Here is a 12,962-nt window from a genome sequence, read left to right as displayed (position 1 = left end):
AAGTTCATAATGAGAAGAGCTTGTTCGACCTATCACTCGATTCACGACATTTCGAATCAGTGACGCCTTACTTGAGGGATTGACATTTCCAATTGAGAGTTCATAATGAGAAGAACTCATCCAACAGAGGGAGAAGAAGTTCATAATGAGAAGATCTTGTTCGACCTATCACTCGATTCATGGCATTTCAAATCAGTGACGCCTCGCTTGCGGGATTGATATTTCTAATGGAGAGTTCATAATGAGAAGAACTCATCCTAAAGAAGAAAGTTCATAATGAGAAGAACTTGTTCCTTTGAAATTTACCACAGAATGAGGTGAACCAATATTTCCAGAAGAGTTCATAATGAGAAGAACTCGTCCTAAAGGAGAAAGCTCATAATGAGAAGAACTTGTTCCTTTCAAGTCCATCTCAGAATGAGGTGGATCAATGTTTCCAATGAAGAGTTCATAATGAGAAGAACTCATCCAACAAGAGAGAAGAAGTTCATAATGAGAATAACTTGTTTAATCCAATGCTTTACAACGACGGATATCCAAATCACACACTAAAAAAAAGAAGATCGGACAAAAACTGGTTGTCTTTTTCATCTTTGCCCTATTCTTGTTAACACAAGAATGTGTAAAGAGGGGCAGCTGTAGACACCCGTTTTTTACCGGGCTTAAAAATATTATAAATATTAATTATGTATTATTATTATTATTATTAATATAAATTAAATTATTTTATGTAGGCTGAAGCTCAAGCCCACTACAACAAAAGCAATCCTGAAGCCCGATGCAACCCTAAAAAAATCCAACAACCCCAAAATAATTACAAGTAACTTGGTTTAAGTCCAGGAGTTGTTCTCATCTGCGTGAATAAGATGCCGCCAATCATGCCACCATTGAAGCTGCACAAATCATCAACTAAAATGGCTCAAAGTCAAGAAGAAAAGCAACCTAATCCATAAAAAATCAATGATTTCTACCTAAACCTATCAACATGCAACAAAATGATAAGGATATTCGGTGAAGAAAATATAGATAAAAGGGGTAGTTTTCGAAGATAATGGGGGAAAGAGAGGGATTAGCTAGAAAAAAAAAACAAAAAATAGAGGAGTCGAACAGGGGGTCTCGGTTTTCATCAAGAAAAAAATGAGAGAAAAAATCAACCATTTGCCATCAGCAATTAACCCGAAAAGAGGAGCAAGAAAAAACCTTCCCCCATTCCTTTTTTACACAACATAACAAGAAGGAAAAGGAGGGTGTGTAAACATCATTTCTTATCTCTTTCGAAGGCAATACAAGTAATAATTTTCTTTATATACTAAGCGCATGTTTATTGTTTTTCTTTCGAAATAAGTAGAAATATTAAACTAGTTTCGATTTACCTGTTATGTTGATCGGAATTTGTTGCATGCGTGGCTCGTCTAGTCGTAGTTTTATGGCACAACAGTGTCGGTTGAGTTGAGAAATAAAAAAATCAGAATACTGAAAATTAATTTTAAGATTTCATGACTTAAGTTCTTAATAAGCAGTGGATTTCTTTTGGGAAAAGAAATAAAGAGAAGAGTTTAGTGTGTTACCGGCAGTTAGTCTCTTCATAGTGTAGAATGGTCCACCGGAGGCCATCGACGTTGAATATGAGCGTGACATGCGTTTGTAAGGAAGAAGGAGGTCCACGTTTTGCCCATCGTATAGAGTTTGAGCGTGGAATTTGAAGCCAAGGAAAGCAGCACCCGAGGTGAAAAATACGTAGCTAGGAACGCCAAACTCGTTAGCCAACTCTGCAAAAGGAGTTAAAAACATGCCGAGAATAAACTTGGCGAGAATAAGGAAGCCCCTAGGGCTTTCGATTGAAGAAGAATAAGATAGGGGAGAGATGAGAGATGAGCGATCTGTGGTGGCCTATGTGAGTTAAAGCCCTGTGGTTCAGTGGTGTTCAGAGGCGTAGGGAGAGCAGCACCGTACGGTGGCCAAGATTTGGAGTAGCCTCTGTTTTGTATGCCATCTAAGAAGAAGAAGAGGGAGGCATAGGAAGGAGCAAAACGGCTATGTACGAGTTTAGGTGTAAATATAGCCTAGGTTTAGTTTAAAATTAAGTTTTATATTATAATTTTAAAGTAAATAAATGTTAAGTCACCATAGTCTCTACTCAAGTTCATTTTAGTCCCTATGTCGAGTTTTATGCTTATAATTTTGTTCCTTCATTTCATGCACATTTAATTTTAGTCCTAAAACATATTGTGTTTAATTTTTAATTTTAGACATTGGATCTTTAAGTTTTTGCATGTTTCATTATGAGTATGTTTGGCTTTATTACCATTATATTAATCATAGTTTTATTATGGTTTCATTATGTAAAGTGGTTTATTAGTTTTTATTTTTGTTTTATTATTTTGGTCATATTTATATATTATGTTTAATACGCACACACACACATATATATATATATATAGTTTATTAGTTAAAATATATTTATTTAATTTTTGATTGTAAATATCACTGCATGTGATTTTTTTAAATACTTATTAATAGTTAAATGATTGTATTTTTAATTAATTTTTACATAATAGTCTCACGTGCATAACTTGACTCCTATCACATAATTGGATTAAGGGTAATACTCATTTAATTTAAAGTTGTTAGAATGACTTTTCTTAACTTACTAGATAGTCGTTTTGACCATTTTAAATTAAAAGTGTATCCCGTCAATTACATCTAAATAAATTTTGATTCATCAATTTAAAATTTGGGAATCAAAGAGAAATAAATATTTATCTATTTAAATTTGTTGAGAAAAAGTCGTTAGAACTTACCTAAAGATCTGGTCTCAATATTTTTAAATAATCAAATATCCTTTATCTTTTTAAGGGCTTGGAAATTTTAATTTAATATGGTTTGGTGTATTCAAATTTGTGAATTTAATGGAAAGAAATTAATTAATCGGTTAAGTACCGATTTAGGGCGCTGTGGATGTGCTAATCCTTCCCCACGCGTAACCGACTCCCAAACTCAATTTTTGGTAACAAAGACCTTTATTTGTCGTTTTAATTAAAATTAATTTTTATTTAAAATGACAAAATGTTTTTGGGTGCCCAATCACACCCTAATCAAATATTGGTGGCGACTCCTCGAACTGTATGTTTTTATTATAAAGGAATTTCCAAAATTTCAAAATGAAAGGTTTTATAAAATCGTATTGTTTTTAATTAAAAATCAATCACAAAGAAGATAATTAAAAATAGTGTGGTTTTCAAAATCTCGTTCTCCTTTCGAGAAAAAAATCATTTCGACAACTTTATATAATATATTATTGCTATAATGAGTATATTAAACAATATTTTTAAAAATATGTATACGAATATCTTATATTTAATTTTCTCATAATATATAATAAAATTTCAAGTTAATTTTTAGTGATTAAAAATAATTGTTTAATTAAAAAAATAATAGTATTGAGTTATTTTTTTAATGGTTGATTATAAAGTAATATTGTTCAGAATCTTTCTTAATCATTGATGATATGCATACATCTTGTACACGTAGATACTCAGGCTTATAACCTCTCGAATGAATAATACTCTCTTTAATCATACTCTTTTTTATTTAAATGTTTAAGTAATTAAAAATATTGACAATCATTTGGAGTTTTAGACGTTTGATGTGGAAATGGGAAAGTACTTTATTATCTTGACATGAGAAACATTAAACACACTCCAATCCTACCAAAATTAGCGTAAAAATGTGTACGAATAAAGTAATTTTGTAATTTTGGTGATAAAAGAATTATTATTATTTTTTATGATCATGAGTTTGAGTACCATAAATGTTAAAAGTCTAAACGTTCGACGTTAAGTGATACCGAACTGACATTTCAGATTAATAAAAAAAACCATAAAAGAAATTCTCAACCGTAAACACAACTGAAAACAATAATAATCCACAAACGCACTGAGCTGGCATCCCATCGTACGTAGATATATAACAAACAAACATATAGTAGAACGTCTCATGGACGAATAACAAACCGATCAATGAATATTAATCAAGGACCGGCCACCATTCCTGGTTCAACAGCTGGCGGTACTTTTCCGTTTTAGTTCATTTTCGCTACGTTGGCTGCCCAACCTTTTCCGGTCATAAAGCAAAGAAGAAGAAAACAAGGCAAACCACATTAATTAATCGATGGAGAGAAAACAAAAATATTGGAGTTTGAATCACAATAGGAATACGGAAATGATACTTTTTGAACCTTCAAACCAAAGGTTTAATATAAAAAAATTCAAATTATACTTTTTTCATTTAAGTGTATAAATTTTCTTTTTATTAATATATGTGTATAACATTTTCGACGTTATTATTTTAAGTATCTGATCCGTAACGACTGTAAAAAATCTCCACTAAAAATTAATCATTCAATCGATGTGACACGTGACCTAAATTTTAATTTTATTTAATTTTTAAAAAAATAAAATTCATAAATTTTCAAGAAGAACTCATATTTTTTCTATTTTGCCGAAAATATCTCAAAATTTATAAAACTCCAAAAATATCCTTAAAATCCCGTCACCAACCACCATTACTACTGGCGATCACCCACTCATCTATCGACCACCTATCGTAAGGGATGTAAGGTTTGGATTTATAGATTTAGGTTTAGGGGTTTTGAGGATTGAGGCTATGATTAACCGACAACAGGTGGGTAGGTTGTTGATCGACGAGTAGGGTCGATACTTTGGGATTAAGGATTTTGAAACTTTTTTTTTGATATTTTAGAGAAATTTTAGATTTTTTGAAAAGTAATAATATTTTAATTTTTTCTTAAATAAAAATTTTAAAAATTTATAAATGCACCACGTGTCACATTTTGAGTGGTTAATTGATTTTTAATAAATTCTTTTAACGACCGTGATAGATCATACACTTAAAATTGTAATGTCAAAAATGTTAAACACCTTCAATGATCATAAAAAAACTTAAACACCTAAATGAGAGAAGAGATATAGTTTTTTTTTTAATTAAGCTCAAAAGAAAAGAAAAGAAAAGAAATGGTGTAATTAAAGCAGAATATATTTTGATTACCTATAGTGGGGTCAAAGCCACGTTTTTTTATGCTGCCTATGCTCTTGACAAAGAGCACATTGGATGCAGAAGCAGTGAACAAGGCAATCGGCGCACGGTTGCTCCTCCAGTGAAAACACTTCTCTTAGCTGAGTCCGATACGGATAAGAGTAACAGAATGCACATCCAAAGCTGCCCAGCAAGTAGTAATTTCGGGCCGCCTCACCTGCCGCTGCAATTATTACCAACAAAATACGTAAAATAAACAAACAAATGTAGATGACGAGATATTAAATTGTAAGATTGCTTACATGTTTTCCCTTTATCGATAGTCTCCACGTTTCCCTTCATCACACATTTATAAATAGGTTATTTAATAATACCATTCATGCATATATATAAATGAAGTGAGATTCATTAAGTGGTTTCAGTGATAAAAGAGAACGTTACTTTTTCAAAAAGATTTGAATTTAAATTATTGTGTCTACAGAATCTGTGTGCGTTATTAATAGACTATTAAAAAAGTATCAGACGATTAAAGTAACAACTCGAGCTAAGCTTATGGTGTCTTACAGTTATCAGAATCATCGAAACAATCAAAGAGACCCGTCGTCCATTGCCCTGAATTTTGGGCAGCAATCGGCTGGACCTTTGCTGCTGCTGCCGTCAGTTCTCCGGTGGTGTTGTTTGCGCTCATATTTTTTGCTTTTAGCACATGAAAAGAATAAAGCAAAAAAAGATATAAATTTAGATGATGACAAGTTGACATATCCTAGGATGTTCTCATGTTATATACAAGTGAAATTCTTGTCGTTTTCAGACATCTGACTTGTCTCAGCTGCTTTTGAGTGTTTAGAGTTGAAAACTAATTATTGGTTGTTATGGCTGTCCATAGCACGAATGGCGCACTATTTATTAAAAAGATACTAAGGAATCACACATATAATTAAATTCAATTGACCATTTCAAATTCCAGATGTAGCTGCACCGGCTGCACCGGCTGCTCCTGCCCTATGCCACCATCCCCTGACATGCCAGAGTCAACGCCACATCAACTGCCTGCTGTTCCTGCACACGCTACCACCAAATCAACTACACCAGACAAGGAAAAATCAAAAATAAAAATGAAAATGTAACATTGTTTGGGTTATAAAAAGCCCCAACTTCACTCTAAAAGGGGTGAGTTATCTCAGGAAAGACATATTAATATACGGTTAATATACGGCGTTATCAGAAACATAATAAGATATTTAACAAAGTCGGTCTAGCGCTATCGGAAATGTTGAGTAATAATAATGTTGTAGGTGGAAATCATGAAGAAATATTAAAAACTTTTGCAACCCACAAACTTAGTTTGTCGGTACGTATCGATACCATTCAAATATGTATCGATACATAACAATATATCAGGTAAAAATATGATAAAACCAGGTTCAATATGACAAAACCCATAAATCACTACCAGATATGTTGAAGGTATCTATTCTATTAAAATAAGTATCGATACTTTTGGAATTTAAAAGAAAAGCAATAATAACGGCTATAAAGTATAGATACTTTATAAACATGTATCGATACATAACAATTTATCAGGTAAAAATATGACAAAACCGGATTAAATATGACAAAACTGGTGAAGATCTACCGGATATGTTTAAGGTATCAATACCATTCAAATAAGTATTAATACTTTTGGAATTTAAAAGAAAAGTAGTAATAGAGCCTATAAAGTATCGATACTTTATAAACATGTATCGATACGTAACAATATAACATGTAAAAATATGAAAAAACCGGTAAAGCGCTACTAGATATGTTGAAGGTATCGATTCCATTCAAATAAGTATCGATACTTTTGGAATTTAAAAGAAAACCAATAATAGCGCCTATAAAGTATCGATACTTTATAAACATGTATTGATACATAACAATATAACAGGTAAAAATATGACAAAACCGGTAAAGCGCTACCGGATATGTTGAAGGTATCAATACTTCAATAAGTATACGTAAGAAATTATCGATACTTTTAAAAGAAAAAAATGAAACCATATCGAAAGTATCGACATCTGACATAAAAGTATCGATACTTGGGTAATTGTACCGATTAAATATAAATAACATAACCGGTTAAAATATCAAAGGCATAGCTAAATTTCCTCTGAAAATAGATAAAACACGGCCGTAGTTTTCGAAATCGAAGCGTAATTGTTGCTGCATTTCAGAAAGTGTTTTTAAAGTGAAGTTTGTTTGTTTGTTGTTGCATTCGAATCGAAAAGTACGTTGTCAAAACCCTAGTTTTTTATTATTACAGTAATAAGAAATAGGGGTTTTATGTGTTGGGGTTTTCGAAGTAAAGAAGCATTTGGGATTGATTACAGGTAGAAAGTGATATTCTAGGTAGATGATAAATATCAATATTTTTATATAATATTATAGGTAGAAATGATATTGTAGTTTGTATAAATGTACCGATACTTATAGTATTGAGTATTCCCATTCGTTTGAAGGAAATAGAGGTTAGGGTTTTTGGGTTTAGTTTGAGGATTTCGAAGCCAAAAAGGATTTGAGACCGATTATATAATATTATAGGTAGAAAATAAACACTGATACCTTTATATAATATTATAGGAAGAAAATGATATTGTAGGTTGTATAAATGTACCAATACTTGTAGTAGTGATCATTCAAATTCTTTTGAAGGAAACTGCTTTACTACAAGAGTAGTTATCGATATTTGTATATTGAATAAAGTGTATGTAACCAGTATTTGATTTTCATTTACGTAAACTAATACATGAAGGAAAAATGAAGTCAATGGATCTTGCAATTGTTGTTGGCGAAGATGAATTTGAAATTGAGTCCGAGAGTCGAAAGCAACCAAAGAGTGTATATATGTACTTCTAGTAAGTATCAATGCATTTTTGTTATTACCGTTGAAATGATAATTGGATTAAAGTTTTTAAGAACTTTAAATTGATTACAAATTTTAAATGTTGACAGTATGACTGGAAGCCAAAGGATGAAGGAAGCTGGTAATCACATCGGTTCGGTGTGTAAAATGAATTTGACATTGAGTATTATTTAGCGTTAATGTATTGATTAAGAAACATTTATGCTTAATTTTAGGTGAAAAATGATGTGTTAGAGAAATGGAAGTCGATGAATGATGCTGAGAATGAACCTTACCTGACACGGTCAAAGATGGATAGACAATAATACAAAGCTTGGAGGAAAGCACATGAAAAGAAGGTATTCATTAAACTTGTAAATACTTTGATAAAAGATATATAAGAACCATAACATTATATATTTTTAAAAAATGTAGGAAGTGTTGACAAGGTGCAGCATAAAAAGAGTGAACTCATTAATTAAACACCTTAAAGAGAAGAATAAAGTTAATATACTGGAAGAAATAGGGTTTGGATCTTTGATCGAAGTAAGGGATCGACCAATTCGGAGAGAATTGTGTCGATCCTTGGTGGAGCAATTCCATGTTCAACAATGTATGGTTAAATATGGTGATTATTCATTTTCTCTGGGGGTCCCATGTGCTATAGCCGTCTTGGGGTAGAAAATAAAGGCAAAAGTGTTATAGAAGTCAGTAAGACTATGAACTGGAAAACACTTGCCTCCAAATATGATTTGAAGCACAAGGTAACATATGCTGAACTTGAAGAGGAAATCAAAAGCGGATCTTACGATGGGGATGACCTGAAGTCCCGAGTTCTATTGTACCTTGTCGGGATCTTTCTTTGTCCAACAGGTGATACATCCCCGAGCAAGGACAATATGAAACTGATTTACGATGAAGGCTTGAAAGGTGAATTCTATTGGGTTGAATATGTCCATTCGAGATTGATTGAATCAATAATCATCTTTCAAAAGGGTCGCGAGAGATACCTCAAAGGGTGCATAGCAATCTTAGAGGTAAATGAGTTGAATGACGTGTTTGTTTTTTTTATTTAAAATGATAGTATAATTATTATATAAATAGATAAATATAATTATAAATACAGGTTGTACTATTCGATTTTTGGTCAGACTGTAATAATGTGCCGGCATACAAAAGAACCGGAGTGGCGCGCATCCGTGCATGGGGGAAATAAGAAATAGTTAGAGTGATAGCGAAGTTGAAGTTGGAAAAACCAACTAATCAAGAAAGGGTAATAAATGTAATTACATAATATTAAGAATATAATAAATGTATTAATATTGTAATTTAATTTTGAAGGTTATTGGCAATGAGGTAGAGGAGGCAGCGGAGGAAGAGGAGAAGGAAGAAGATATGGTAGTCGGGGGATGACGGTGAGGGAAAACAAAGTAAATTTGACATTTTGATTTATGAATTGGCGGAGGTAAAAAAATCATTTATGATATTTTGCAAAAACAATCAAGAGTCGAAGAGGCAATTGAAAGGCTTAAGGGGGAAGTGGGTGGAAAAATTGATGGAGTGGTGAAATAAGTTATGGAATTGAGGGGTGAACTTAAGATGGTGATGGGTGTAAAAATTGATGGAGTGGTGAAGGAAGTTGTGGAATTGAGGGATGAAGGGAGTGGTTGAGAAAATTTTGGATGGAGGGGAAAAATGAAGGGTGAAATAAAAGAGATGAAGAGTTATGTGGAGGAAAAATACGAAGAATTGAAAAAAGATGAAGAAGAAAATATAGAGGAAGTGAGAAGGAAGGATGTGGATGTGATTTATACACCGGAGAGTGTTATAGATGCGGGTTTGGATTCAGAATGTCCTTCACCAAAGAAGAAGTAGAAGGTAAGCTGAATAAAAGAAAACATAATTTGATTTTTATTATTTTGTTGTGACAAAAATTTGTATGCAAATTTGTAGGTTGAAAAAGCGAAAATTCCAAGCGGAATTGGCGATTATGAAGCTGCAATGTGTGATTATTTATGGAATAGTGGGTTACAATCGACGTAAATGAAATATATTGCTTTGTGAGTGATATTTAAATATTTCATGACAAAATATTTATCCTAATGCTTCATACAAATATATTGTAATCGAAATAGGAAATCAATTTGCTTCAGTATCCAACGTTGAAACGTTGAAGCCTATGGAATGGGTTGGCAGTACGGTAAGTAGAAAGTAAAAAATGTTAAAACCTAGTGAATATGTTATGATTGTGTAATTAATTTTGTTAGGTTATTGATTTGGTCGGCTGGATATTGTATTACGAATCGAATAATTACATCAACATGGGAAGATTGGCTACATTCTATACAACTTAGTGGTGAGTTAAATTAATAAATGTTAAAAAGTAGTGTTATAGATGGTCAATTAATAATGATTGTCGCATAAATGCAGGAACATGCATTGGACGACAAAATAACTCTTGCTGGTGTTGCGAGCTTTTGGGAGATGATATTGGATGACTATTCGAAATTCACTGACCGTGACAAGGTAAGACACCATACGAATTGCAAATAATGTTTTGGGAGATATAATGTTGAATTTTGTCAAATTGGGTGTGAAGTTTATTGCATATCCTTATCACAATAAACGACTGTGGTACCCATTGGTATTTGTTGGTGTTGGATATGGTTTCTTGTATTGCAACGGTATACGATAGTCTATTTTCATCTCCAGCGGCCAAAAACAGAGTGAAGGATGCTAAGAAATTGGTATGTATGAAAGGAAATTATGTAATTTATAATACATAATTTGTTAGGATCATAACTTGATATTTTTTAATGCAAATGACAATATTAGATAGATATAATAAGGAACACATTTTTGTAAAAGCATGTGGGCATCTAAAGGTCCATTTGAAACATTTCAAATTTGTGGAGCATAAGATGAATGAGCAATTGAATGGGTATGAGATGTTATTATAAATAGAAAGCGCAATTTATGCAGTTTTTATAATTGACATATGTGGTATTCAAATTTTGTAACAGATATGAATGTGGCATTTATGTGATTATTCGGATGGAAGCGATCGGTTCTAGAGGATTAACAGATGATTTTGTAAGTGGAATGAAAAATTAGTTTGCGGTTAAATTGTTAAAAGTCGTATATTAAATGTTGCGGTTAACAATACTTAACGTACTGAAAATTGAATATAGGTTGTTGGAGAATGGGATCGTATGCGAATATTAAATGATATCGTAAGCCACGATCAAAATAAACAGTGAGAGGAGATAACAAAAGCTTCCATCAGACACATGAATAACAATAATCCCCGATGATGTAAGGGAAATTTTGTATGTGATTTATAATTTTGTATCTGAATGTAATTATGTATGAGATGACAAAATTTAGCTATGTGTTGTTGTACATGTTTCTTATTCATAGTAGAAGTTATGCTGATATTTACAATATATGGAGATCGTTGTATGCATTATTCCAAATGTCACTCACATAATTGTCATCATTTGGGGGATCGGGGGACCATTCTATTCCGTCTTCGAAAAAATCAGTTGATGTAGGCTGTGTGCTTGTTTCCAAACTGAGCTTGACTTGAGGACATGTTAGTTTGTTATGTCCCTCGTCGTTGCAGAACCCATATCGCCTAATTTTCTTATCGACCTTATTCTTTGCTACTTCTTTTCACTTATGTTGTTTTCGTTTAGGGTCACGAACATTGTTTACTACACTGCTTCGGTTGACTGAATCATTCAAACCAAATGGGTTTTCAAATTCGGCTGTTAGTCTTTTCATCTCATTTCTTTCGGTTTTGAAAGACATATTTGTCTTTGATGCAAAGTAGCATAACCGACTTGACGTTGCACATAAAGCAGCGAACCTTGTTATTTGCATTACTTCTGGAGGCACATTCAAGTCAACAAAACTGGGTGCACAAGCCTTCGCATCCTTAGTCCGCATACTTAGAATAAAAAACTTGGGCAAATATGTGTAATCCAAGTGCTTCACAACATGAAGTTGATGGCGACATGGAATTCCGATGGTCTAGAATTTTCTACATGCGAAATTTAGGGTTTTCATACCAAAATCAAAACTGATTTCAAATGTCTTATTTTTTCTTTGTACTTTGTCAAAATATAGTTTTGACATTCATCTGATAAGGACTGAATCTCTTCCTGAAGTCGGTACAATGTCTCTCGTTGAAGTTCTTCTTGGAACAAACGAAAAGATTCGCGCGTATAAATCTCAGCAGCATTGCTTTCAAGGTCAATCAGTTTTATGATCTGCAAGGGCTTCATTGGGAACTTAAGTAATCCGATTTCAACTGGTTGATACGTATTCTACTAATTCATTCTTCAAATGCACGAATAACATCTAAATATGTCTTCTTATTTTTCAGTGCAATCGCGAGTGAAGCATTCATAGACTCGCACCTTTGAGTTGAGCAAATATTAGCAAAGAAATGATCGATTAGATATACTTGTGCTCATATGTGTCAAGTATTTCCCTTCTCAATCACCCATGGATGTTTTTCGACATTGAATTCTGAAACAATTGAATGCCAATGAGTATCAAATTCCTCGGTTGTCCACCAAGAAGCCATGCATTTTGAGAATGTTGCTGTAAATTTTGGGTCACAAATGTTAGCTTGTGCATTGTGAGAAAGATGCCAAGAACATAATATGTTCTTAGCAGAAGGGATAACAATTTTGATAGCCCTCTGCATTGCCATATCCCCATCGGTGACAAATGAAATAGGCGATTTATTCATCATGGCTTCTAAAAAATTCTTTAGTACCCACTCAAAAGATTGGGATATTTCGTCAGCAATTATGGCAGTAGCAAACACAATTGTGTTATGGTGATTATTGATACCGACAATAGGCATAATTGGTCGACCATACAAATTATCTTTGTACGTTGTGTCGAACGTAATTACATCACCGAAGCACATGTAATCTGATATCGATGTAGAATCAGACCAAATAAGATTATGCAATACCCCTGATTCGTCTACCGAGTATGTCATAAA

The 12,962-nt window shown here is 32.9% G+C and overlaps 1 protein-coding gene across 1 annotated transcript; it reads right to left on the bottom strand.

Annotated features, from left to right (window-relative positions):
• Window positions 1–5,078: 5,078 nt before the first annotated feature.
• LOC120167658 (protein PLANT CADMIUM RESISTANCE 9-like) lies at window positions 5,079–5,743 on the bottom strand. The gene is made up of 2 exons (XM_039176609.1): window positions 5,620–5,743; window positions 5,079–5,278 (listed from the first exon to the last, which is right to left on the bottom strand). Exons 1-2 carry the CDS (start codon window positions 5,741–5,743, stop codon window positions 5,079–5,081), a joined length of 324 nt encoding a protein of 107 aa, XP_039032540.1.
• Window positions 5,744–12,962: the final 7,219 nt, after the last annotated feature.

This window comes from Hibiscus syriacus, unplaced genomic scaffold (assembly GCF_006381635.1).
Source record: "Hibiscus syriacus cultivar Baekdansim isolate YM2019G1 unplaced genomic scaffold, ASM638163v2 tig00003041_pilon, whole genome shotgun sequence".
Taxonomy (NCBI): Eukaryota; Viridiplantae; Streptophyta; class Magnoliopsida; order Malvales; family Malvaceae; genus Hibiscus; species Hibiscus syriacus.
This window is presented reverse-complemented; position numbering and strand designations above follow the sequence as displayed.

Bases quoted from the DNA above. Each gene is read 5' to 3' on its own strand.
- LOC120167658 (XM_039176609.1), bottom strand. From the start codon at position 5,743: ATGAGCGCAAACAACACCACCGGAGAACTGACGGCAGCAGCAGCAAAG. The intron at 5,279-5,619 runs GTAAGACACCAT...TAATAATTGCAG, and splicing joins TTTCGATGATTCTGATAACT to CGGCAGGTGAGGCGGCCCGA.